Genomic DNA, 27,941 nt, shown 5'->3' with positions numbered 1-27,941 from the left:
GCCCCCGCAGTTGAGTTATACTACCTTGTGAGAGAAATCAAGCAGGCCATATACCTCGTATTTAATTTAACAGTGTCACCATTATTCGGTTTACCTTCTCACTACATCTGAACCATGTACACTCACATAGCATTGCCTTAGTGGTATAATGAATGGCCAGATAAGAACGAAAGAACTTGTCATTGTATGATTCAATAAGAGCAATGAAACCCTTCACCTAGCCATAAGAAATCTCTGCAGAAAGCCCAGTTGACGTACGATACTATGAGCATGTCTTTATAAATGACTATCAGATTTTGATGATAACAGGTCGAACACCTTTTATTAACACAATCTGATAGTGATTTATAAACACACAGTGTGCCACAAACACACGCAAAGGCAAGTCAATTGTTCACTTGAAAAGATACGGAAATAGATGGTACAAGTCAACATAGCTCATTCCATTATTATTGTCATTGAGGCGCCCTCCACCTGTCCACCATAAACCGTTTCGAAAGCTTTAATGAGGCCTTGGATGATGTAGCTTTGATCAAGTAGCATTTGAGCAAGAGTCACATGACGCTCTTTGAATGTTTTATAGAGAGGAGCTCGATCGCAACTTTTTAAACAAAGATTGCAGATTTTAGGCATCTCCGTTTTGAATGACTTCACATTGAACAATTAACTTTATAGAAACTTTAATGTATTCATGCCAACTCACTTTCATCACATATGATAACAACATGTGAACAACGACTCAGGGATGATTCAGTACCAGTGCAGCCCAGGTTATTAAGCCAGATTGTCCCACTTCCAAATCCAAACGATTTCACTGTCAATAGTTTTGCTGAATGTGTTATATATTTATAAGTCATATCAAATATCATATATAAGCTTTATTGCCTCTATTAACTTTGCCATCACTATCAAATACAATAGGCTGAAACCACTGCAGAAGCTAAAATTGAATTGTCTCCTTTCTTTGACAATGGTTTTCATTATGCTACATGTATTCACGGAAAAATGATACAGTTAAGCGTATGATTGAGAATACTGTTTTACTCTACGTGAAGAAAGTTAGTAACAGTTATTCCTACCAAATATTATGGTATATTATCCCTACACTAGACGTATATTATGTAACTATTTTATTTGTTTGCGTCAAACACCTGCATTATCAAAATCAACCTGAATTTGTCAGATACCAAAAATGTAATGCATTATCTTTCTATATATTCGGTGTTTGAATTTTCATCTCTTAATACCAAAATGTTCGGAGCATAATTGTGTCTCTCTGTGACAACGCTAGTATTACGTTACATTGTAACTTTATTCGACAATGCTATTCGTACATTACATTGTTCCACAACGTAACAACAACGTTGCAAATTACGTTGTGATAACGTTGTGCTTTGGACATTACAACACGTTTTTGTAAACGATGTTTAGGAAAGCACATGTAGATCTACCATCTCCTGGTTTTATTTTTTCAAGCATAAATATCTATTAGTAGTTGGGGCAGTAGTCTGGTACGAACTACTTCCGGTTCTGGTCAAAAGACCTGTGCATCCAAGATGGCGGTACTTCCGGTTCCATGAGGCGTGTGCATTCAATATGGCGTCACTTCCTGTTCCGGGGAGGGGTGTGTGCACCTCCAAGATTGCGGCACGTCCAGTTCCAAGGGGGCATCCTACAAATCCAAGATAGCGGCGGCCTCGAAGGCCGGGAGCGGGAAGGCTGGAAGGCAGGGAAGGCGGGAAGGCGAGTAGGCGGGAAGGCGGGAAGGCGAGAAGGAGGAAGGCGTGAGGGCGGGAAGGCGAGAAGGAGGAAGGCAGGAGGGCGGGAAGGCGGGGAGGTGGGAAGGTGAGGAGCAAGGCGGGAAGGAGGAAGGCGAGAAGGAGGAAGGTGAGAAGGAGGAAGGCTAGAAGGAGGAAGGCGGGAAGGAGGAAGGTGGGGAGGCGAGAAGGCGGGAAGGCGAGAAGGAGGAAGGCGGGAAGGCGGGAAGGAGGAAGGCGGGGAGGCGAAAAGGCCAGAAGGAGAAAGGCGGGAAGGCGGGAAGGCGAGAAGGAGGAAGGCGGGGAGGCGGGAAGGCGAGAAGGAGGAAGGCGGGGAGGCGTGAAGGCGGGGAGGCGGGAAGGCGGGAAGGCGAGGAGGCTTGAAGGCGAGAAGGCGAGGAGGCTTGAAGGTGAGAAGGAGGAAGGCATGAAGGCGGGAAGGCAGTGAGGCGGGAAGGCGGGGAGGCGTGAAGGCGTGAAGGCGAAGAGGAGGAAGGCGGGAAGGCGAGAAGGAGTAAGGCGGGAAGGCGGGAAGGCAGGAAGGCGAGAAGGAGGAAGGCGGGAAAGAGGAAGGTGGGAAGACGGGAAGGCGAGTAGGAGGAAGGCGGAAGGAGGAAGGTCGGAAGGCGAGAAGGAGGAAGGAGAGAGGAGGGAGGGAGGGAGGAGCAAGAGGGTGTGCAGTGGTGTATCAACGTCAGTGATTTTGTGTCTTCAACAACAGTAGTGTATCATCAACGTCAGTGGTGTGTCTTCAACAACAGTGGTGTATCATCAACGTCAGTGGTGTATCACCAACGTCAGTGGTGTGTCTTCAACAACAGTGGTGTATCATCAACGTCAGTGGTGTATCATCAACGTCAGTGGTGTATCATCAACGTCAGTGGTGTATCATCAACGTCAGCGGTGTTGTGTCTTCAACATCTGTGGTGAATCATCAACGTCCGTGATGGTGTGTCTTCAACGTCAGTGGTGTATCATCAACGTCAGTGGTGTATCATCAACGTCCGTGACTTTGTGTCTTCAACATCCGTGAGGTATCATCATCGTCTGTGGTGTATCATCAACGTTAGTGATGTTGTGTCTTCAACGTCAGTGGTGTATCATTAACGCCCGTGGTGGTGTATCATCAACGTCTTTGGTGGTGTATCATCAACGTCAGTGGTGTATCATCAACGTCATTGATGTTGTATCTTGAACGTCAGTGGTGTATCATCGACATCTGTGGTGGTGTATCATCAACGTCATTGATGTTGTGTCTTCAACATCAGCATTGGTAGCATTAATGTTATGTTCTTTGTTAACGATTAAAAGTTGATGAGAGTAACATTTTGGGAAATATTAATGTGAATTGATATTTGTTAATGGCTTTGGATTACTCGGCCAATAACTTTATTTGCATTCGTCTCGCCGTGACTATCATTCTCAATGGGCAACACTAAATAGGTCACCGTTGGGGGTGTACGTAAATACGTTATTCTTTTATTTGTCCGATAGAAACTGATGTAATAAACCCAAATGTGAGGAAATTAAATATTGCCTTTTTTGTAACAGATTGTTAACGAAAAACAAGAGCCCAAGGAACTGTCAGCAGGATTTAGCAGGCAAGATTTTATAAATACCAACTCAGACAACTGATCAGCTGATTACTGCTAGGTAAATCTTCTCCTCTCTATCAATGATTTGTAATATTTTTAAACGAATTTTTTCTCTTTAAAACTAATTTTACAGTGAATAATTTAATATGTAAAATTATGATTATTTCATGCAATCCTTTTTTGTTTTGTTTTTGTTTTGTTCCTGAAGATGGTGAGCACATGTGTATTAATTATAAAAAAATGTTCTTTTGACCATAGTATTTAACACCATAACACCAAAAATGCTACTAAATGAATAATCTAATTTTCCCACATTTGTGAATGACAAGAAACAATGTGAATTTGACAAGCACTCTACTTTATTGTGTGTGAAACATTAATAGATAGGATATATGTAAACAATAAGCACAATCATCACAATAATCATTTCAGTAGTTATACAAATATTTACAACATATTTATACCCTTGTACTTTTACGTTGTCATTTTACTGCCACAGTTACATCCAAACTTTTTTTTATTTTACCAGATTAGAAATGAAGAATTACTGATAATAGGTAATTAAGAAATAACGTTTTCTTTTTTTTATCATCATGAAAGCAGGACTCATAATAAATATTTATCTTACTGACCTGTTGATATATGAATATTTTGTAAAAGGTATAAAGATCAAAATTTGAAATTGCTCACGTTAAGAAATGAGGTTAATGGAAAATGTAATAAGACGACCCCCTTGTTGATTGTTTCTTCATCACCCATAAATTTGAGTTTTTCTTTACTTACCAAGTTCTGAAAATTCGCACATTACTAATTAGAATGACTTAAGGTCTCTACTTAAAATAGCGACATTACTTTCCACTCTCAGAAGCCAATAAGATTGTGTGAAAAAAAATAATTCACTGTAAACCTTGTAATGGGAGAATAATACATAAAAATACATTTCATATTTTGTCATATGTCCAGTCTATCATCAAAAGAAATGCTGAACAATTATCATAAAAATTAAGCTAGCTATGCATATTTGGATTCTTTATCTGCTATGATAATATAACAGTTGAATCATTAAAGAAATGTTTTTTCAGTAAACATGGTAAATAATTTTTTTTAAATCTTTGGTTTAAAGAATATACATAAAGAATATGAAATGGGAAACAACTGCTGTGTTTGCAAAACATCTTCGTCTTGAGCTGTACGGTCCGGCAAACGTTGATCGTTTCCTGCATTAAAATCGAGTATTGATTTCGATATAAATTATTTGAGTGTTTATTTTCTTAAAGAATGAAATTTAAGTCTTTATTATTCTAAAATAACTATAAAATCTATTTCTGACGCTAGGCTTCACAAAATGTCATGGTTTGGCAGTATCAACTTCATATCTTGAAAACTAAAACTTTACATAACATTTTTCAGCAAATTTCCATTTGGCAAACAGAGGCTACCAGTTATTGTTGTGTTTTTTGGGGGGGGACCGCACCCAGCCCATTCTTCTAATTTTGGCATATATTAACTTTTTTAACTCGGAATATCTTGACTGAAAACAACCCATTTTGACTAACAACGGGGTATGGCACTATGCTCACATCTTGAAAACTCATATCCTAAATAATATTGTTGAAGCAAATCCATTTTTAAAGAAAAGCTTAATTACTTTCTAAAATAAAGTTAAAAGTTATTTTAGTGCTTATTGGAGAACCGCATACAGCTAGCCCACCCTTCTTATTCGGAACACTGAAAACAATCCTTTTTGCCTTGCAACAGGGATTGACACTATCCAGGTCATATTTTGAGAACCAAAACTATCCGTTATTTTTTTCAAAAAATATCATTTCAAGCAAAATCCAAGTTCCTGTCCCAGCAGAAGCTACCAATTATTGTTGTGCTTTTTGGAGAACACAGCCTACCCTTCTAAGTCGGAGCATCTTGACTGAAAATACGTCATTTTGGCTTGCAACGGGGTTTGGCACTATCTACTTCACGTCTTGAAAATTAATATCCTAAATTATATTTTTGAAGCAAACCCATTTTGAACAAAAGCTAGGTTACTTTCCCATGAAAAGTTACCAGTTAATGTTGTTCTGTGTGAAGACCCGCACACAGCCCACCCTTCTACACATGTGAGTTGAGAAGATATGTTTCCAATGTGTACCAAGTAAAGACAAGACTAACGATCAGTCAAATGTCTTTATTCTTACAACAGTATGCTGCACGTGAACTTCCAAACTTTAAGTGCCTACTCTGCACGAGACAAATGATGCATCTCGCGTAATGGATCTATGACTTGACATGTTCATGAGCATCGGTTCACACAACATGAACATGGACATGAACATACCAGTATGTTCATTGTGAATCAAACCAATCTTAGTGACCAACGTGTTTCTTTTGGCGGTGAGTATATATAATGTGTAATACAGTGGGAAATATGAAGACATTACACAACAGACACTGCAGCAATGGCCTCTGAATTATTAACATGGAACACCGAGGCTACATAAAGCTATTAGGAACTTACAAATGTCATGTGAGTGAGTCTGGTTTTACGCCGCTTTTAGCAATATTCCAGCGATTTCACGGCGGGGGACACCTTAAATGGGCTTCACACACATTTGGCATGTACATGTATGAGAATAACTATAGCACTTTCAGAAATATTGAGGATATGGACCCTCTTTTACGTCTGTTAATATGATGTGTATTTTCAAACCAGGAAATACATCAATCAGGATGTTACAACATCACAAGTAAAGATGAGCAAATGATCTTCACACTCAAAGTGAAATAAAAGTATAAAACTACACTACATTCTCGAAAACATTAAACAAGCATGTGTCATTTTTTTCGTGTGCTTCAAGCTATTGTAGGTGTATCATAACAGGCTGACCAGGATGACAAGAATATAAGAGGATTGGCATTACAAACATCACAGTGTATGTAATTCAGAACTGTTTTACAAAATGTGCACATAATACATTATTAATAACAACTATGTACAATATTCTGAAATTACTCTATAATTACCCCGGTCATAGCATCCAATAGTTATTTTGCCAACTGGTTGCTGCCCCTGGTGTTCTGATAGATGGGCTCTGTGAGGAAGACAATATGGTGAATTGTATTAGTTTTAGTAGAAGTGCAACTCAGCAAGACCAAAGGGACAGTGAAGTAGCCTAAGGGTTAAAGAGTTCGCCTGTCGGTTCCCCTCATCCAGTCCTCTCTTTCTCAATATTGGCATCATTACTCTTGTGACAGCAACAACGTTGCCTTTAGTAGGTCAACAATAGTCTTTTTATTACAACAGAAAGTTGGTAGACTCGTGAGTGAGTGAGTTAAAATTTAGTGCCACAGATTAGTTTACTAAAACCCATGTTTATTGATGTTCCTTTTTTTGAAATGTTCATATGTGAAATCTAGAACATTGTAGTGTTGTTTCAGTAATCATGCTATTTAAACTCAAACCTCAGGTCTACTTGTTCGACCTACCAGCATCATACTCCTGTCCTTCAGCTTTTCTCATTTCCATTTCTTTTCCTGGTGTATAAAAGAAAAGGCAGGCTATGGGTTAGAGCGAGGTATATGTTTGAGTAATCGGGAAGGCAAAATCACAATCCGATGGTTATAATGTAACTAGCCATGTATATTACATCGAAACTCGACTAACTGTCAGCAAAAATACCAAACCAAAGTCTAGCACACTTTCACCTCATGCTACAATAAATTGTCATTGGTATATAGAGAGCGAGTATTGGGAACACTGACCCAATGTATTTTAGTTCTAGCATGCTAAGTCAGTGTCTACTTACATCTCTGTTATCGTATGTTCTCAATCGGTGTCTACTTACCTCTCTGTTAACGTATGTTCTCAATCAGCGTCCTCTTACCTCTCCGTTAACGTATGATCTCAATCAGCGTCTTCTTACCTCTCTGTTGACGTATGTTTTCAATCAGCGTCTACTTACCTCTCTGTTAACGTATGTTCTCAATCAGCGTCTACTTACCTCTCTGTTGATGTATGTTCTCAATCAGCGTCTACTTACCTCTCTGTTGATGTATGTTCTCAGTCAGCGTCTACTTACCTCTCTGTTAACGTATGTTCTCAATCAGAGTCTACTTACCTCTCTGTTAACGTATGATCTCAATCGGCGTTTACTTACCTCTCTGTTGACGTATGTTTTCAATCAGAGTCTACTTACCTCTCTGTTGACGTATGTTCTCAATCAGCGTCTACTTACCTCTCTGTTATCGTATGTTCTCAATCAGCGCCTACTTACCTCTCTGTTAACGTTTGTTCTCAATCATCGTCTACTTACCTCTCTGTTGATGTATGTTCTCAATCAGCGTCTTCTTACCTCTCTGTTAACGTATGTTCTCAATCGGCGTCTGCTTACCTCTGCGTTAACGTACGTTCTCAGTCAGCGTCTACTTACCTCTCTGTTAACGTATGTTCTCAATGAGCGTCTTCTTACCTCTCTGTTAACGTATGTTCTCAATCAGCGTATACACTCTCTCAAAAAAGAAACGCAACCCCAGTCTGAAAATGTCAGAAAGCTGCAAGAAGGAAAATTTTGATTGTAAATAGTTTTTCTGATATGCACGTATACCATGTACACCGTTTATTAACGTAAGCGCCCAAACACACACATTTTCGTGCACGAAGGCATTTTATTGTTACTTTTATCATATTGAGAAAAATTTTCACGTGGCCCATGCCAAAAGCCTCATACACGTGCAATTCATGGAAAGAGCAGTAGAAGTATGGGTTTATTAAAACACGTGTTGATTAGCGATTCACTCTATCATTTCCACCGAAAGACAAGGCCGACTATGCCACGGTTGAGTGCTGCAAATCGAAATATCGCCATTGGTCGTATTGAGGCCGGACAAAGCTTTGGAAACGTTGCCTGGCACCTCAATATTCATAAAACAACGATTTCCCGACTTTGGAGCCAATACACCCAGTTTCATGCAACTGAAGATCGCCCCAGAAGTGGTAGGCCAAGGGTTACCACTCAACCTCAGGATCGATTCATCCGGGTCACCCACCTACGTAATCGGCTAGCCACACCTACCGTCACTGCAACATAGGTGCCAGGTTTGAGAAGAGTGTCCGCACAAACAATTAGGAACCGTCTACGAGAGGCCGGTCTACGTGCAAGAAGACCACTTATTGGACCTGTTTTACGCCACGAACATCGACGCCAACGACTCAGGTGGTGCACCAACGTTCGGATATGGACTCTCAGAAACTGGAGGGGCGTCTGCTTTAGTGACGAATCACGTTTTCTCTTGCAACGCCGTGACGGAAGACAGCGTGTCTATAGAAGAGGAAACTAACTGTTTTGCCCCGAAATGTGTTTGGCAGGTCGACAGATTAGGTGGAGGGAGCGTCATGGTGTGGGGAGCCATGTCTTACAACTAAAGATCAGCATTGGTGATCATTTGTGGCAATTTGACAGCCCAGCGCTATATCAATGACGTTTTACAGCCTCATCTTCTGCCGATTATAGACCAACAGAGGGAGCCCTACCAACACGACAACGCCCGGCCGCACACTGCACACGCAACAGTGACCTTTCTCCAGAATTCTAATGTCAACGTGTTACCATGGCCCTCCCGATCACCAGACATCAACCCAATCGAACATATTTGGGATTATCTGGACCGACGAGAACGTGCACGTGCAACGCCGCCGCAGACGTTGGATGCACTAGCCGTTGCACTGCAGGAGGAGTGGAGAGCAATCCCTCAGGAAAGAATCCGGCGTCTAATCCGTTCTGTTCCTAGGAGGTGCAATGCCGTGATCGCAGCTCGTGGCGCTCATACGAGGTACTGAGAAAGACGCTCCCTTGCGTCAAGTCAATCTTAGTGAGAGAACTGTCAAAGTCTGCACTTAAACTTGCATAACTGTACTGCCACCATGCCAAATTTCATATTGTTGTCTTCAATAATAAATGTGTTATAATAACTTGAATATTGAGATAAACATCTTGAAGATATAGGGGTTGCGTTTCTTTTTTGAGAGAGTGTACTTACCTCTCTGTTAACGTATGTTCTCAATCAGCGTCTACTTACCTCTCTGTTAACGTATGTTCTCAGCCAGAGTCTACTTACCTCTCTGCTGATGTATATTCTCAATCAGCGTCTACTTACCCCTTTGCTAACGTATATTCTCAATCAGCGTCTACATACCTCTCTGTTGACGTATGTTCTCAATCAGCGTCTACTTACCTCTCTGTTAACGTATGTTCTCAATCAGCGTCTTCTTACCTCTCTGTTAACGTATGTTCTCAGCCAGAGTCTACTTACCTCTCTGCTGATGTATGTTCTCAATCAGCGTCTACTTACCCCTTTGTTAACGTATGTTCTCAATCAGCGTCTACTTACCTCTCTGTTGATGTATGTTCTCAATGAGCATCTTCTTACCTCTCTGTTGACGTATGTTCTCAATCAGAGTCTACATACCTCTCCTTTAACGTATGTTCTCAATCAGCGTCTACTTACCTCTCTGTTGATGTATGTTCTCAATCAGCGTCTACTTACCTCTCCTTTAACGTATGTTCTCAATCAGCGTCTACTTACCTCTCTGTTGATGTATGTTCTCAATCAGCATCTTCTTACCTCTCTGTTGATGTATGTTCTCAATGAGCGTCTTCTTACCTCTCTGTTAACGTTTGTTCTCAATCAGCGTCTACTTACCTCTCTGTTAACGTATGTTCTCAGTCAGCGTCTACTTACCTCTCTATTAACGTATGTTCTCAATCAGCGTCTACTTACCTCTCTGTTAACGTATGGTCTCAGTCAGCGTCTACTTACCTCTCCTTTAACGTATGTTCTCAATCAGCGTCTACTTACCTCTCTGTTGACGAATGTTTTCACTGAGTTCAAGCTGGATGTTGCCGTAGTAAGCATCCTTGACAGGTCCTGGCAACACACAGAGAGAGTGCAATATACACAGGTACATCTATTACCCACAGGGTCACTGATGTAGGGTAAATCTTTTTCACTGATCATCAAACCATTGTGCTTCATGCCTGTTTGAATGCTTTGCCGCAAATAATTGAGGATAACATCATCCATTGTTCCTGATGTCACAAACGAGTTTATGTCATCCCTTTCCAAAAAGACCAAGGGGGTCTCAGCCCGAGACCATGAATCCTACATTTTATTTTAAAGGTTTTGAACTGGGGGTAGACAGCGCCAATGGCCCAACATCTTCAACCTGTACTCAGTACTCACAGAGTTGTCTCAGTTTGCTGTACATTTTAGGACCTCCTCCGTGGTCTAGTGGTAGAGCGTCCGCCCGGAGAGCGGAAGGTCCGGGGTTCGATCCCCGACCACATCATACCAAAAGACGTTAAAAGATGGTACTTGTTGTTACCCAGTCTGGCGCTCGGCATAAAGAGGCTAAAACAGGGACTGGTCGGCTCGGAGTCAGTATACTGTGTCTAAGTGGGGTATTCATGTTAAACTACGGCATGGTATATCAGTGAGCTAGCACTATAAATCATCATCAGTCCGGACTAGTACAAGCAGACACACACACGTACATTCACGTCGCTATATAAGTGCAATAATCTTGGACGCGACGTTAAACCCCATTTCACCTCACCTGTACATTTTAGTAGATACAAGTGTATTTAGGCGGGGAGGCGCATCGACACGATGCAGCAAGAAAAGAAGATGTTTTCTCTCATCATACCTCGTCAATTCAAACAACTTTGTCAAAACTATGATATTAAATAGAATCCCTGCTTGTCTCTGAAAGCTGACAGATAGATGCATATTGTTCCTTGATATTTCGAGGCACACTCTGCAAAAATAAAGAAACGCAAAAGGGAAGAATAAAACCAAACTTGTTTCCATCGCAGTTGCGGCTGTACTCTGTGATCTTGACACCGCAGGTCCGTCAAAATAGTCCTAACTGGTCGTCTACCGCAAATATCTTCAGTGCGTAAACGGTTCCTCCCTGTCTGGGCTGATATCCAACGCAATCCTGGTATTGCCGTCGTTGTAGAGGTGGCCAGTGTGGTTCTTTCACGAAAGTGACGTAGCTGTATGAATCTGTCCTGTGCTCTTGTAGTGATACGTAGTCGATCGGATCTTGGAAGGTCCTTTGTTTTCCCGTGTGTCTGATACCGGTTCCACAGCCTTGTAATGGTGCTTGGTGCTATGAAGATGAATCGCCTGAAGGCGTTTTTGTGTTGGGCTTCCGTAAGTCGTGGCATGTTTTCGCTGTTCACTAATATATCTACTTTTTTTCTACGTTTTTGCTTCACGTTTACCTTTGAATCGGCCAAGTGTTGCTGCTTTATTTTAATTGCTATTCGGCGGAATATGGGTATTCGTCAGATTGTAATGGCTCTTCCGTAGTTGTGTTTTTGCGATTTTTCATTCATTTTCAAAATGTCTGCAGTACGTCATTTTATTAAATAAATACCAATCCATGCAGAAAATAAGAATTCAGATTTTGGATTTATTTTATATGGATATCGGCAACACCTTGTGAGATATTTACAATTTTTCTACTTTTGCGTTTTTATTTTTGCAGAGTACATATTCAATGTTCGATCTGCGTATTCTTAGACAGTTGACATGGATTGTGGCTGCTTTGTATATCTACTAGACACATGGTAACTCATTCTTGTGTAGGACGAGCTCCATTCACTGATAGAAGAGGGCCAAATACTCTTGATAGTGCACCACATTATAACGAGGTTCGTTGGAATACTGTTAAAAACGGCGTTAAACCCACTCACTCACTTACTCGTTGATAAATCGAATTATGTTATTCCTAATGCTTCACACCGCAACATATTACCACATTTTTCCTGTACGTCTTCTTCTTCTTCTGCAAATCCAAGGTTGCGGTTTGTTTGGTCAGGATCGTTATCTGGAACATATAGGTGTCATATGTATGGTCAGGATCGTTATCTGGAACATATAGGTTGCTGTACGTATAGTCAGGATCGTTATCTGGAACATTTAGGTTGCTGTATGTATGGTCAGGATCGTTATCTGGAACATATAGGTTGCCGTATGTATGGTCAGGATCGTTATCTGGAACATATAGGTTGCCGCATGTATGGTCAGGATCGTTATCTGGAACATATAGGTTGCTGTACGTATAGTCAGGATCGTTATCTGGAACATATAGGTTGCCGTACGTATGGTCAGGATCGTTATCTGGAACATAAAGGTTGCCGTTTGTTTGGTCAGGATCGTTATCTGGAACATAAAGGTTGCCGTATGTATGGTCAGGATCGTTATCTGGAACATATAGGTTGCCCTATGTATGGTCAGGATCGTTATCTGGAACATTTAGGTTGTCGTATGTATGGTCAGGATCGTTATCTGGAACATATAGGTTGCCGTATGTATGGTGAGTGAGTGAGTAACACAACATGGGGCACCTGGTATCCTCACTGTTTGATAGTGACTCATGAAAGAGTCGAGTTGTACAGTGGACTCATGGATGTGGAAAGGTTTTTTCTCGCTTATATAAAGTCATATCATGCAGGACGATTTGAAAGGCAAACCCGAAATAATTCAGATCTTAGACGGAACCTACGAGGGCGGTGGTGCTGTTGGCAAACTGAACAGCAGAACCGGGGCGAACCTCGGATTCGAACCAACGATCACAGGTTTCTGGTAGTCCTAAGTGACACAACTCAGCAAGTGAAGTCAAGTGAAGCAACTTGAATGCCTTGGGTCATATTACCCCTCTGGTTGAAGAGACATAAACTTGTTGAAATCCTTTACTTTGCATGGCGGTTGACTATTTAGGTCACATCTCCACATGGGATTAAGAGGTGAGGTAAAATTAGGTTTAACGTCGCGTCCAAGATTATTGCACTTATATATCGACGTGCATGAACGTGTGTGTGTGTGTGGCTGCTTGTACTAGTCCGGCCTGATGCCGATTTATAGTGCTAGCACACTGAGATACCATGCCGCAGTTTAACATGAATATCCCACTCAGACACAGTATACTGACTCCGAGCCGACTAGTCCTTGTTTTAGCCCCTTAATGCCGAGCGCCAGACAGGGTAACAACAAGTACCATCTTTTAACGTCTTTTGGTATGACGCGGTCGGGATCGAACCCCGGACGCTCTACCACAAGACCACGAAGGCGGCTCATGGGATTAATAAACTGACACAATGCACACAGTTAAAAACGTTAATGGACACAATTTAATGAACAAAAGATGCGATATTAAGTATGAAGTCACGGCAGACCCATGTAAATTACCTCTCAGGGGTGTCATCTGAAAACGGCAATAGGTATCCTCAGCACCTGGAAAATATATCATGCTTGTCTGATTTAACTCCGTAAAAGGCAGTTGTTGTCCAAAAATGAACTACACAGGGCGAAAAGCTTATATTTCTTGACTGTAAGAGAATTAAGCTTTCTGCATTTTCGGTTGGTTCAGACACACGTCATCGTGGCCTGTTGGTTTGGAGCTGTGATCATGCTTCCAGTTCCTGGTTTACCTGATCCAGGTTTGTTATTCACAGACAGCCGGAGAGCTGGAACATTCTGCTTCTAATACTGAATAGCATCAACTTACTCAAGCTTTGTTATTCACAGACAGCCGGAGAGCTGGAACATTCTGCTTCTAATACTGAATAGCATCAACTTACTCAAGCTTTGTTATTCACAGACAGCCGGACAGCTAGAACACTCTGCTTCTAATACTGAATGGCATCAACTTACTCAAGCTTTGTTATTCACAGACAGCCGGCCAGCTGGGACATTCTGATTTCAATACTGAATAGCATCAACTTACTCAAGCTTTGTTATTCACAGACAGCCGGACAGCTAGAACACTCTGCTTCTAATACTGAATGGCATCAACTTACTCAAGCTTTGTTATTCACAGACAGCCGGCCAGCTGGGACATTCTGCTTCTAATACTGAATAGCATCAACTTACTCAAGCTTTGTTATTCACAGACAGCCGGACAGCTGGGACATTCTGATTTCAATACTGAATAGCATCAACTTACTCAAGCTTTGTTATTCACAGATCACCGGACAGCTTGAACATTTTGCTTCTAATACTGAATAGCATCAACATACTCAAGCTTTGTTATTAACAGACCACCGGAGAGCTTGAACATTCTGATTTCAGTACTGAATAGCATCAACTTACTTAAGCTTAGAATGATAGTACTGTTGCGGGGTGGTGTACAATAACACTCTTGATTAACATGGGGCTTTAGTCTAAGTCAGTGGGATGGTGTAATAATAACACTCCAGGTAAACATTGGGCTTTAGTCTAAGTCAGTGGGGTGGTGTTACAATAACACTCTTGGTTAACATAGGGCTTTAGTCTAAGTCAGTGGGATGGTGTAATAATAACACTCCAGGTTAATAGGGGGATTTAGTCTTAGTCAGTGGGTGATGTTACAATAACACTCCAGGTTAACATGAGGCTTTAGTCTTAGTCAGTGGGTGATGTTACAATAACACTAAAGGTTAATAGGGGGATTTAGTCTCAGGCAGTGGGGTGGTGTTACAATAACACACTTGGTTAACATGGGGCTTTAGTCTTAGTCAGTGGCGTGGTGTTACAATAACACTCGAGGTTAACATGGGGCTTTAGTCACTGTCAGTGGGATGGTGTTAAAATAACACTCCAGGTTAACATGGGGCTTTAGTCTTAGTCAGTTGGGTGGTGTTAAAATAACACTCCAGGTGTCACACCACACACACACACACACACACACCACACCACACCACACACACACACACACACACACACACACACACACACACACACACACACACATCACACCACACACACACACACACACACACACACACACACACACACACACACACACACATTACACCACACACACACACACACATCACACCACACACACACACACATCACACCACACACCCACACATCACACCACACACATCACACCACACACACACATCACACCACACACACACATCACACCACACACACACACACATCACACCACACACACACATCACACCACACACACACACATCACACACACACACACACACACACACACACGCACGCACGCACGCACGCACGCACGCACGCGCGCGACGTGAGATAGCTGGAATAATTGGATATTGCTTAAAGATGCAAGAACCCAAATCATTCACTCACATTATAATTACGGTTCTCAGTTCACTTGGCATGTCAACATGATATCTGTTTTGGTACAATATTTGTGTTCATACCTTCACCTGACGTCTCCATCGTCTCGTAACTCTGTTGGTGTCTTGCCCTGTTCGCTTGTAGAGTTCTAGTATAGATGCACAATCACATTTTGTAAGACAAATGACAGTAATCATGGTCTTGTTTATCATGCTTTTTTAGTGCAAAAAGCCCAAAGCTCTCCAGTTTCTTTGAGGAATTAACATGTCATAGGTTTAATACCAAAACAATGGGTTTAATACCAAAACAATGGGTTATTTGTAAATACAAGCTATGATGAATTCTTTGATAGGCATTACTTAGAAGTTGACGGATCCACCTTTTATGGATAACAACTTCTTTCATTACTGTAAAGGCGACGTTCTGTGTCCCCCGACACATACATAATTCCTAGGGCACCACCAACGCCCGCCTTGGACAGTTGTGTGACTGCTGTATCACGGACACAGTATTGGAATATATTTTGGGGATAAGCATGCTGGTTGATAAAATCTTGCCATATTTCCTACCAGGTAAAAATATTCCACTTTAAACTTCATGTTTACAGAACCTGCTTCGCCAAATATACACGTGGGTGTGATAATACTACAGAAATGCCTTTGATCCATTAGAGAAGCATTAGAGAAGCATGTTAGAATAATGAATAAACGTTATATATATATATATATATATATATATATATATATATATATATATATATATATATATATATATATATATATATATATATATATATATATATATATATATATATATATATAACGTTTATATATATATGCTTGATAACCGCAATGAAAAAATCAACTACCTGTTTGGTCTTTCATTCCGTTTGTGCCCAACTTGAAATGATAAAGCATACCAGTTTCAAAACATAGCTCTTCAAACAATATTTTCAGTCAACAGAAATAACAATCATTAGCTATATGTGCACAACATTATAGACATTGTGTATTATTGTATATAGCACATGTCGTTGAGGCTCTTAGATTAAACGGGTCAGCCAGGTAGCCTAGTGGTTAAAGTGTTCGCCGAAGACCCGGGTTCGATTTCCGACATTGGTACAATGTGTGAAGCCCATTTCTGGTGTTTCCCAGCCGCGATATTGCTGGAATATTGCTAAAAGATGCGTAAAACCACACTCACTCACTCACTCACTTAAGTTAAACCACAGATGCACGTACGTTTTGCAGCATGCAGACTCCTCCTCAGGTGTATAATGACGATGATGAGGATGATAATGGTAACCATGCCAACAGATCCTGTAACAATAGCAGTCAGCTGATTCTTGTATTCAGTGTCATCACTCCCGATCAACGAAACTTCCCCTGTGACAAAAAAATTATCAAAATGAAGATATATATATATGTGCTTTCCAGATAAACGAATGTATGTTAGACTTTCATCTTGATCAGACATTTATCTATGTAATTCGTCTTCTACACCAACACAAATATGGTATTATTTCTTGGTAGGTCTAAGATCTGTAAGGAATTTAGACACAGCTCCACCGATGCCACATTGTAAAGTGTCAGTCATGACATCATCAAGAATACAGTTAAGAAAACGTACACTTCTGTGGAAAGCAATTTCTGGTTTACAGCATATAGCCACATGTTGATGTAGAACCTTACACCGTTATCAAGCTGGAGTGACAACAACCAGGTGATAGGGGCACATATCCATGACATGTGACAGGCGGAAGATTAACGTTGACAACGACAGTTAAAAGATAACAAATAGCACACAGATAATTTGATAAAGCCAAATGTACAGAAAGAATAACAAGTAGTACACACGTAATGAAGCACACGGGTAAATAAGCCAGGTGTACAGTTAGGATAAGGGTTAAAAGGATTAAACAGTTGTGACAAGCTGAGTGGGTCATAATTAAAGCCAGAAATTGCCATCCATAATGTTGTACGTTTTCTTACGTACGCAACACTTTTTCAGAATGCCAATCAAACAGTGACCCACAAGGTATGTTGTACATGTACAGCTATGATAATTCCAGTTTGCCAACACGATCATATCAGTCTAGTGCATGTTTTGTATGGTCAATATAACCTCATATATACATCCTACCTATTACAATAGAACTGCAATACAAATGACAACTGTCACTCTGAAGACTGTTAAGTTTATTGAGGGACGGCCATTTCCACAACAGAATTGAAAGCCATCTACCGTATTCGACGTAATAAGCGCCAAGGGCGGTCTCAAAATTAGAAATAGGGGGCTCTTATTAGAATATTATTTTGGTAAAAAAAAACAGAGTTGAAAGATACATTTCGTTGTTTATTGTGACAGCCTGAAATGTTTATGTACGACATATATTTTTTTGCAGAATTTGATTGCTCATAACTAAGGGTGCATATAGCACACGAGTGTGTATTATACGCGAATAAAAAAGTCTTGTGTACATTGATCAATCGGAAGGGGTGCTAATTGGGATTGTTCACTAGCCAATATATCAGCAAATACCGCCGTGAGCGCTTATTAGAGCGGGGCGCTTATTACGTCGAATACGGTATATCTAATTCACTTAACATTTCCTTTTCGATATTGTCTGCATATTGATTCAAATTGCCATATCTAGTTTCCATGACTACCACCAGATGTATACCTATTCACTCACTCGCAAACTTAACGTAAATTCACCTTCATCTTACACTTAAGGGTCCCCTTTGCTTTTGTTTGCACCAAAAAAATATTGCTAAAAGCTGGAGTTGACAATATACAGGAAAATGTTAGGCATCTTTTCTTAATATTCTACGTTTAGTTCTATATGTATTGCAAATAGCAAATGTCAGTTAATCGGTCTCACTGATAGATGAGACTATCCTACTTCTAAGTAAAACACTAAATATCATGTACAAACATGCATCGCCAAACACCTTTATCATGATCAGTTATAGTCCCTGCCCAGTTTGCATAGCAGGACATATTAGACGTAATAAATCGTGTTTTATAAACGCTTGTCCATAACTAACATTGTCCTTATAAAACATCATGTGTAGGAGGTGAGTAATGTGTCAAACCCATCTCAACGACATATCTCGCCAACATCACGACTGTATGGAAATCCACCTCCACCTCTATGAAATGCCTACCACCAACTCCACAAGTAAAACACTAAATATAATGTACAAACATGAACCCACAATGACCTTTATTATCAATTATGTTACCTGCACAGTTTGCAACGCCTGACATATTCTCAGCATTAGACTGTAATAAATCATGCTTTAACTAGGGGCCGTCGGGTAGCCTAGTGGTTAAAGCGTTCGCTCGTCACGCCGAAGACCCGGGTTCGATTCCCGACATGGGTACAATGTGTGAAGCCCATTTCTGGTGTCCCCCGCCGTGATATTGCTGGAATATTGCTAAAAGCGCCATAAAACCAAACTCACGCCCTCCATAACTAACATTGTCGTTATAAAACATGTGCAAGAGGTGACAGAGTGGTTGGGGTCGTACACGACACAAATAGCAGATACGGCTTCACCGTGTTTGCCAGTTAAGTCATCTAGGCTGGACTCCAATTGTTTGTAGCAGGGTGTAAGAATGTCCCTCAATATGACAGAAAGAAACTTATGATAATAGGTTAATGATATAGCTCACATTGAACGTTTACATATGCAACAGCTTGTCCGGGTGTCATCATATGTCCATTATCAGCAGTACAGGTCAGTTTCCCTCCATCAGAACGGGTTATGTTACGTTTGAGGAATATCGACCCAGTACTTGTTTGTCCGTTGTGATACCACCGGAATGTGTGGACACCAGGGTTGGCATCATCTACTACACACTCTACACGGAGGTCTTCACCGACACTGACATCCAGGGTGTCATTGCTTGGATCCAGCTGTACCACTGGCGGATCTGGAGACGGAATAGGTATAAGCTCTCGCATTTAATAAAGGATCTGTTAAATGTCAATACATTATTATTGTACTGAAGAGAAAACACGAAATTCATATTAGCTTTTGTTATGTTTGTCACAGACATATACTTTCATAATTCATAAAATGAGCTAATAAAGATTTTCATTTGTATTGGCATTTATTGCAGCCCTCGTTATTCATTTTTCCTTGATTCAAAATCGTAAATTACTTACACAGAACCCTGATTTGAGTAGAGGCGCGCACATTCCCTGCGCTGCATTCTAAAGTGCCAGAGTCAGACTTGGATGTTACTGTTTTACTGAAGGTTTGTCCACTGTAGGAACCTCCGTTGTGTGTCCATCTGAACGAAGTGGCTGGCGAGTTGAAGGAGTCGACCACACACACGACACTGATCACTTGACCAAGGAGTACGTTAAGGACACTTCCTGTTGGCTCCAGGTGGATGTGTAGGGCGGCTGAAAGATGTGACCACGTATACAATATGCAAACAATCTAATTATGTATCCGCTTCTTTATTCAAATACATCATGTACTTTCTAGTCTATATAAAATTGCTATCGAATCCCGTTGCTTTCATTTAGATATTGTTTAAAAATTTCTCGAGATAAAATTTTCACTTTGTATATGTCTCACCTCCAAATGAATGAAACACCACCCAACATAACTACTGTATCAAACCCATCCCCACGACATACCACCCAACATAACTACTGTATCAAACCCATCCCCACGACATACCACCCAACATAACTAATGTATCAAACCCATCCCCACGACATATCACCCAACATAACTACTGTATCAAACCCATCCCCACGACATACCACCCAACATAACTACTGTATCAAACCCATCCCCACGACATACCACCCAACATAACTACTGTATCAAACCCATCCCCACGACATACCACCCAACATAACTAATGTATCAAACCCATCCCCACGACATATCACCCAACATAACTACTGTATCAAACCCATCCCCACGACATACCACCCAACATAACTAATGTATCAAACCCATCCCCACGACATATCACCCAACATAACTACTGTATCAAACCCATCCCCACGACATACCACCCAACATAACTACTGTATCAAACCCATCCCCGCGACATACCACCCAACATAACTACTGTATCAAACCCATCCCCACGACACACCACCCAACATAACTAATGTATCAAACCCATCCCCACAACATACCACCCAACATAACTAATGTATCAAACCCATCTCCACGACATACCACCCAACATAACTACTGTATCAAACCCATCCCCACGACATACCACCCAACATAACTACTGTATCAAACCCATCCCCACGACATACCACCCAACATAACTACTGTATCAAACCCATCCCCACGACATACCACCCAACATAACTAATGTATCAAACCCATCCCCACGACATACCACCCAACATAACTACTGTATCAAACCCATCCCCACGACATACCACCCAACATAACTACTGTATCAAACCCATCCCCACGACACACCACCCAACATAACTACTGTATCAAACCCATCCCCACGACATACCACCCAACATAACTACTGTATCAAACCCATCCCCACGACATATCACGACAGCATCACTACTGTATCAAACCTTCTTCTACAACCCCCCCTCCCCCCCCCCTCCCCACATCACTTATTTCTCAAACCCATCTCCACGACATATCACGCCAATATCACTACTGTATCAAACCTTCTCTCAACAAAACACCACCACGCAAACATCACTACTGTATCGCAATCCACATCCGTCTCCATGAAATGCCTCCCCCCACCCCCACAAGTAACACATTAAATATCATGTACATAAATGCACCGCAAAATACCTTTATCATTATCAATTATGTTCCCTGCACAGTTTGGAGAGCAGGACATTTTCCCAGCATTAGACGTGATAAGTCATGGTTCATTAACGCTTGTCCATAACTAACATTGTCCTTATGAAACATCATGTGTAGGAGGTGAAAGAGTGGTTGGGGTCGTGCACGACTCGAACAGCATTTACGGCTCCAACATGTTTGACAATGAAAACCTCTAGGCTGGGCTCCAGATGTTTGAAACAGGGCATAAGAATGTCCTCATTATTCCAGAAAGAAACTTATGATAATAGGTTAATGATGTAGCTCACATTGAACGTTAACATGTGCAACTGCTTGTCCGGGTGTCATCATGTGTCCATTATCAGCAGTACAGGTCAGTTTCCCTCGGTCAGAAAGGGTTATGCTACGTTTGAGGAATGTCGACCCTGTACTTGTTTGTCCGTTGTGAGACCACCGGAATGTGTTGACACTAGGTTTGGCAGTCTCTACTACACAGACTACACGGAGGTCTTCACCGACAGTGACATCCAGGGTGTCATTCCTTGGCTCCAGATGTACCACTGGCGGATCTGGAGATATCAATGATTAATCCACAGATTAGTGATGTTTTCCTTGAATTACAAATACAAGAATTATTCATTTCATAAGGATTGAAAATTGACATACACACGTTCTACACTACCGTACCCAACGCCTCCTGATGTAAATATATACGGGACAGGAATAAGCTCTCGCATTCAATGAAGTATATGTTAAATGCCTATACATTATAAGAGAAAACACGAAATTCATTTGTCACAGAACTATACTTTCATTATTCATAAAATGAGCTACTAAGATTTTCATTTGTATTGGCATTAATTGCAACCCTAGTATTCCTTTTCCGTAGATTCATAATCGTAAATTACTTACACAGAACGCTGATTTGAGTAGAGGCGCGCACATTCCCTACTCTGCATTCTAAAGTGCCAGCGTCAGACTTTGCAGCTGTTTTACTGAAAGTTTGTCCACTGTAGGAACGTCCGTTGTGTGCCCATCGGAACGAAGTGACCGAAGAGTTGCAGTAGTCGACCACACACACGACACTGATCACCTGACCAAGGAGTACGTTGAGGACACTTCCCGTTGGCTCCAGGTGGATTTGTAGGGCGGCTGAAAGATGTGACCACGTATACAATATGCAAACATTTTAATTATGTATCCACTTATTAATTCGAATACATCATGTACTTTCTAGTCTATAAAGATTTGCTTTCGAGGCCCTTCATTTAGATACTGTTTAAATATTTCTCAAGATAAAAGTTTCACTATGTATATTTCTCACCTCCAACTCAAATACAACATGTACATTTTAGTCAGTTTAGATATTAGTATAGATAACTTCTATTATGAATTTTTCTCACCTCTGACGCAAGAAAATACCACCCCAACCCCCCACATCACAAATGTGTTAAACCCACCTCCACGACATCCCACGCCAACATCACCACTGCGTTAAGTCTTCTTCCACAGAATACCACCCAACATCTCTATTGTGTCAAACCCAGCTCCACGACATACTGTCATCACACATCACTACTTTATCGAACCCACCTCTATGACATACCACACCAACATCACTACTGTGAGAACAACTCGCTGTTCCCCAACGAGAGTGGGAACACTCGTCTAGGGAGGTCTCTGTCCCCGTACAGTCGACGTTACTCAGCCAAACTTTGGAGGGGTGGCCAAAGTGGTAAAGAGGAGGCGAAGCAAAAGCCAGTATGCATTGTCCACGTCCCAGGATTGCAATATGGAACATTCCAACCAGTATCTGCCATGAAGGATGTTAAAACCAGATTGACCAAATTGAAGGAGATATGGTAGAAGAGACTACTATCTCAACCCCAGGTTGTGTTCATCAAATGACAAATGCCCAAAACTATCATCACAAACCGTTCCCCATGAACCATTATATTACACCTCAAGTCTGCCAACACTGTTATTCAGCGGCGGTACCAATCGGATAGTTTGACCAACAGCTACGAAAATAAAGATAAGACATGAATCATAAGCACCTTTAAATGGGTGCGAAGCGTATTCCATCAAAACTAAAAGTTATTGATAACCCATGTGTATGTCATAAGTGACAGTGTAAACTAGTTTTATTTTATTATGATTTCTTTGTAGAAAATCACTTATTCCAATTGCGAAATGACATTGTTTATCGTTGGGACAAACGAGGTGGATCACTTTGAGGGACTCAGTACGGCAGAGGGAGGGCAGAGCCAGATGAAGCGAAGGTGATGGATCAAGAACGACAGGGAGAGCCAGATGAAGCGAAGGTGATGGATCAAGAACGACAGGGAGAGCCAGATGAAGCGAAGGTGATGGATCAAGAACGACAGGGAGAGCCAGATGAAGCGAAGGTGATGGATCAAGAACGACAGGGAGAGCCAGATGAAGCGAAGGTGATGGATCAAGAACGCGAGGGGTAGACAGATGAAGCGAAGGTGATGGATCAAGAACGACAGGGAGAGCCAGATGAAGCGAAGGTGATGGATCAAGAACGACAGGGAGAGCCAGATGAAGCGAAGGTGATGGATCAAGAACGACAGGGAGAGCCAGATGAAGCGAAGGTGATGGATCAAGAACGACAGGGAGAGCCAGATGAAGCGAAGGTGATGGATCAAGAACGACAGGGAGAGCCAGATGAAGCGAAGGTGATGGATCAAGAACGACAGGGAGAGCCAGATGAAGCGAAGGTGATGGATCAAGAACGACAGGGAGAGCCAGATGAAGCGAAGGTGATGGATCAAGAACGCGAGGGGTAGACAGATGAAGCGAAGGCGATGGATCAAGAACGCGAGGGGTAGACAGATGAAGCGAAGGCGATGGATCAAGAACGACAGACAGAAGGGAGAGCCAGATGAAGAAAAGGTGATGGCCCAAGAACGACAGGGAGAGCCAGATGAAGCGAAGGCGATGGATCAAGAACGCGAGGGGTAGACAGATGAAGCGAAGGCGATGGATCAAGAACGACAGACAGAAGGGAGAGCCAGATGAAGCGAAGGTGATGGATCAAGAACGACAGACAGAAGGGAGAGCCAGATGAAGCGAAGGTGATGGCCCAAGAACGACAGGGAGAGCCAGATGAAGCGAAGGTGATGGATCAAGAACGCGAGGGGTAGACAGATGAAGCGAAGGCGATGGATCAAGAACGCGAGGGGTAGACAGATGAAGCGAAGGCGATGGATCAAGAACGACAGACAGAAGGGAGAGCCAGATGAAGAAAAGGTGATGGCCCAAGAACGACAGGGAGAGCCAGATGAAGCGAAGGCGATGGATCAAGAACGACAGGGAGAGCCAGATGAAGCGAAGGTGATGGATCAAGAACGACAGGGAGAGCCAGATGAAGCGAAGGTGATGGATCAAGAACGACAGGGAGAGCCAGATGAAGCGAAGGTGATGGATCAAGAACGACAGGGAGAGCCAGATGAAGCGAAGGTGATGGATCAAGAACGACAGGGAGAGCCAGATGAAGCGAAGGTGATGGATCAAGAACGACAGGGAGAGCCAGATGAAGCGAAGGTGATGGATCAAGAACGACAGGGAGAGCCAGATGAAGCGAAGGTGATGGATCAAGAACGACAGGGAGAGCCAGATGAAGCGAAGGTGATGGATCAAGAACGCGAGGGGTAGACAGATGAAGCGAAGGCGATGGATCAAGAACGCGAGGGGTAGACAGATGAAGCGAAGGCGATGGATCAAGAACGACAGACAGAAGGGAGAGCCAGATGAAGCGAAGGTGATGGATCAAGAACGACAGACAGAAGGGAGAGCCAGATGAAGCGAAGGTGATGGCCCAAGAACGACAGGGAGAGCCAGATGAAGCGAAGGTGATGGATCAAGAACGCGAGGGGTAGACAGATGAAGCGAAGGCGATGGATCAAGAACGCGAGGGGTAGACAGATGAAGCGAAGGCGATGGATCAAGAACGACAGACAGAAGGGAGAGCCAGATGAAGCGAAGGTGATGGATCAAGAACGACAGACAGAAGGGAGAGCCAGATGAAGCGAAGGTGATGGCCCAAGAACGACAGGGAGAGCCAGATGAAGCGAAGGTGATGGATCAAGAACGCGAGGGGTAGACAGATGAAGCGAAGGCGATGGATCAAGAACGCGAGGGGTAGACAGATGAAGCGAAGGCGATGGATCAAGAACGACAGACAGAAGGGAGAGCCAGATGAAGAAAAGGTGAAGGACCAAGAACGACAGGGAGAAGGGAGAGCCAGATGAAGCGTATGTGATGGACCATGAACGACAGAGAGGCGGGAGAGCCAGATGAAGCGAAGGTGATGGACCAAGAACGACAGAGAGAAGGGAGGGCCAGATGAAGCGAAGGTGATGGCCCAAGAACGACAGAGAGAAGGGAGGGCCAGATGAAGCGAAGGTGATGGCCCAAGAACGACAGAGAGAAGGGAGGGCCAGATGAAGCGAAGGTGATGGCCCAAGAACGACAGAGAGAAGGGAGGGCCAGATGAAGCGAAGGTGATGGCCCAAGAACGACTGTGAGGGTCAGATGAAGCGGAGGTGATGGACCAAGAACAACAGAGCAAAGTGAGTGTGTGAGTGAGTGAGTTGTGTTTAACGCCGCTTTTAACACTATTACAGTTATATCACAGCGTGCCAGCTTAATGTGGGAGGAAAGCCCAAAGCGATGCAGGTCTCAGACGTTTACCACTTCGGTGAAACCCACGAGCACGGGTATGGTGCTGACAAACCTTGAAACCTAATCGAAGCGAACCGGGATTCGAACCCACAATCATAGGTTTCTGGCGTGCCCAAGGGACGCAACTCTGCACAGCGAATCGCGGCACCTTAGATGACTTGGCCACCCTGTATTTGTCAGAATACCAAGGAAGTAATGCATTACCTTTCTATATATTCGGTTTTTGAATTTTCTTAATACTAAAATTTTCAGAACGTAATTGTGTCACTCTATGACGTTTATTCCACAAGGTAACAACAACGTTGCAAATTACGTTGTGAAAACGTTGTGCTTTGGACATTACAAAAAGTTTTTTGTAAATGATGTTTAGGAAACTACTTGTAGATCTAACATCTCCTTGTTTTATTTTTTCAATTTTCAAGCAGAAACATTTATTAGTAGTTGGGGCAGTAGTCTGGTACGAACTACTTCCGGTTGTGGTCAAGTGACCTGCGCATCCAAGATGGCGGCACTTCCGCTTCCGTGAGGCGACACTTCCGGTTCCGGGGGAAGTACGTGTGTGTCTCCAAGATTGGCACGTCCGGTTCGGATTCGGATAGCAGCGGCGGGGAAGGGGGGAAGGGGGGAATGCGGGAAGGACGAAGGCAGGAGGAGGGAGGAGGGAGGAGGGGGGAGGGAGGGAGGGAGGAGGAGGAGTGTGTGCCGACTGCGTCTGGAGATGATAGATCACTGAGACGAGCTTACGCACAGTCGATGACCCTGCAACTTTGTTGCTAGGTTGACGTCACATCGCCGAAGGATCTTGCAACAGAATTCCACAAACACGTCATTGGGCATTATGACGTGATTGTAAACTTTGAGGTGCAAGGTCTCGTTCCACAAGGCGATCCTATTGTAGCACAATGGCAGTCGTTCGTCTAAGTTAAAGTATGTGAGCTGCGATCACCTTAGCGCTGCGATCATGTTGTGGAACGGACGCCTGAATTCTGAATGTGAACCGACGTGGAGAGACATGCTTGATGTAGGTGGTGTATCATCAACGTCAGTCGTGTATCATCAACGTCAGTGGTGTTGTGTCTTCAACTTCAGTGGTGTATCATCAACGTCAGAGGTGTATCATCAACGTCCGTGATGTTGTGTCATCAACGTCAGTCGTGTATCATCAACGTCAGAGGTGTATCATCAACTTCCGTGATGTTGTGTCTTCAACGTCAGTGGTGGTGTATCATCAACGTCAGTGGTGTATCATCAACGTCCGTGATGTTGTGTCTTCAACGTCAGTCGTGTATCATCAACGTCAGTGGTGTATCATCAACGTCCGTGATGTTGTGTCTTCAAGTCGGTGGTGAATCATCAAAGTCAGCGGTGTATCATCAACGTCAGCGGTCTTGTGTCTTCAACATCAGTGGTGTATCATCAGCGTCAGTGGTGGTGTATCATCAACGTCAGTGGTGTATCATCAACGTCAGCGGTGGTGTATCATCAACGTCAGTGGTGTATCATCAACGTCAGTGGTGTATCATCAACGTCAGCGGGGGTGTATCATTAACGTCAGTGGTGTATCATCAACGTCAGTGGTGTATTATCAACGTCAGTGGTGTATCATCAACGTCAGTAGGGTATCATCAACGTCCGTGAAGTTGTGTCTTCAACGTCAGTGGTGTGTCATCAACGTCCATGAAATTGTGTCTTCAACGTCAGTGGTGTATCATCAACGTTCGTGATGTTGTGTCTTCAACATCAGTGGTGTATCATCAACGTCAGTGTTGTGTCTTCAACGTCAGTGGTGTGTCATCAACGTCAGTGGTGTATCATCAACGTCAGTGGTGTATCATCAACGTCAGCGGTGTATCATCAACGTCCGTGGTGTTGTGTCTTCAACGTCAGTGTTGTGTCATCAACGCCCGTGGTGGTGTATC

At 42.6% G+C, this 27,941-nt stretch overlaps 1 protein-coding gene across 1 annotated transcript; it reads right to left on the bottom strand.

Annotated features, from left to right (window-relative positions):
* Nucleotides 1-3,992: 3,992 nt before the first annotated feature.
* On the bottom strand, nucleotides 3,993-22,468 carry LOC139472631 (B-cell receptor CD22-like; the record flags this gene model as incomplete). The annotated part of the gene is made up of 13 exons (XM_071255098.1): nucleotides 3,993-4,569; nucleotides 6,371-6,438; nucleotides 6,833-6,880; nucleotides 10,202-10,270; nucleotides 12,168-12,239; nucleotides 13,601-13,645; nucleotides 15,580-15,644; nucleotides 16,365-16,395; nucleotides 16,738-16,881; nucleotides 19,178-19,438; nucleotides 19,674-19,916; nucleotides 21,621-21,881; nucleotides 22,225-22,468. Coding segments are annotated over 12 exons (1,530 nt in total), but the record flags the coding sequence as incomplete, so codon positions are not given.
* Between the last annotated feature and the right edge of the window lie 5,473 nt (nucleotides 22,469-27,941).

This window comes from Haliotis cracherodii, unplaced genomic scaffold (assembly GCF_022045235.1).
Source record: "Haliotis cracherodii isolate W230 unplaced genomic scaffold, xgHalCrac1.p SCAF_25, whole genome shotgun sequence".
In the NCBI taxonomy this organism is placed as follows: Eukaryota; Metazoa; Mollusca; class Gastropoda; order Lepetellida; family Haliotidae; genus Haliotis; species Haliotis cracherodii.
This window is presented reverse-complemented; position numbering and strand designations above follow the sequence as displayed.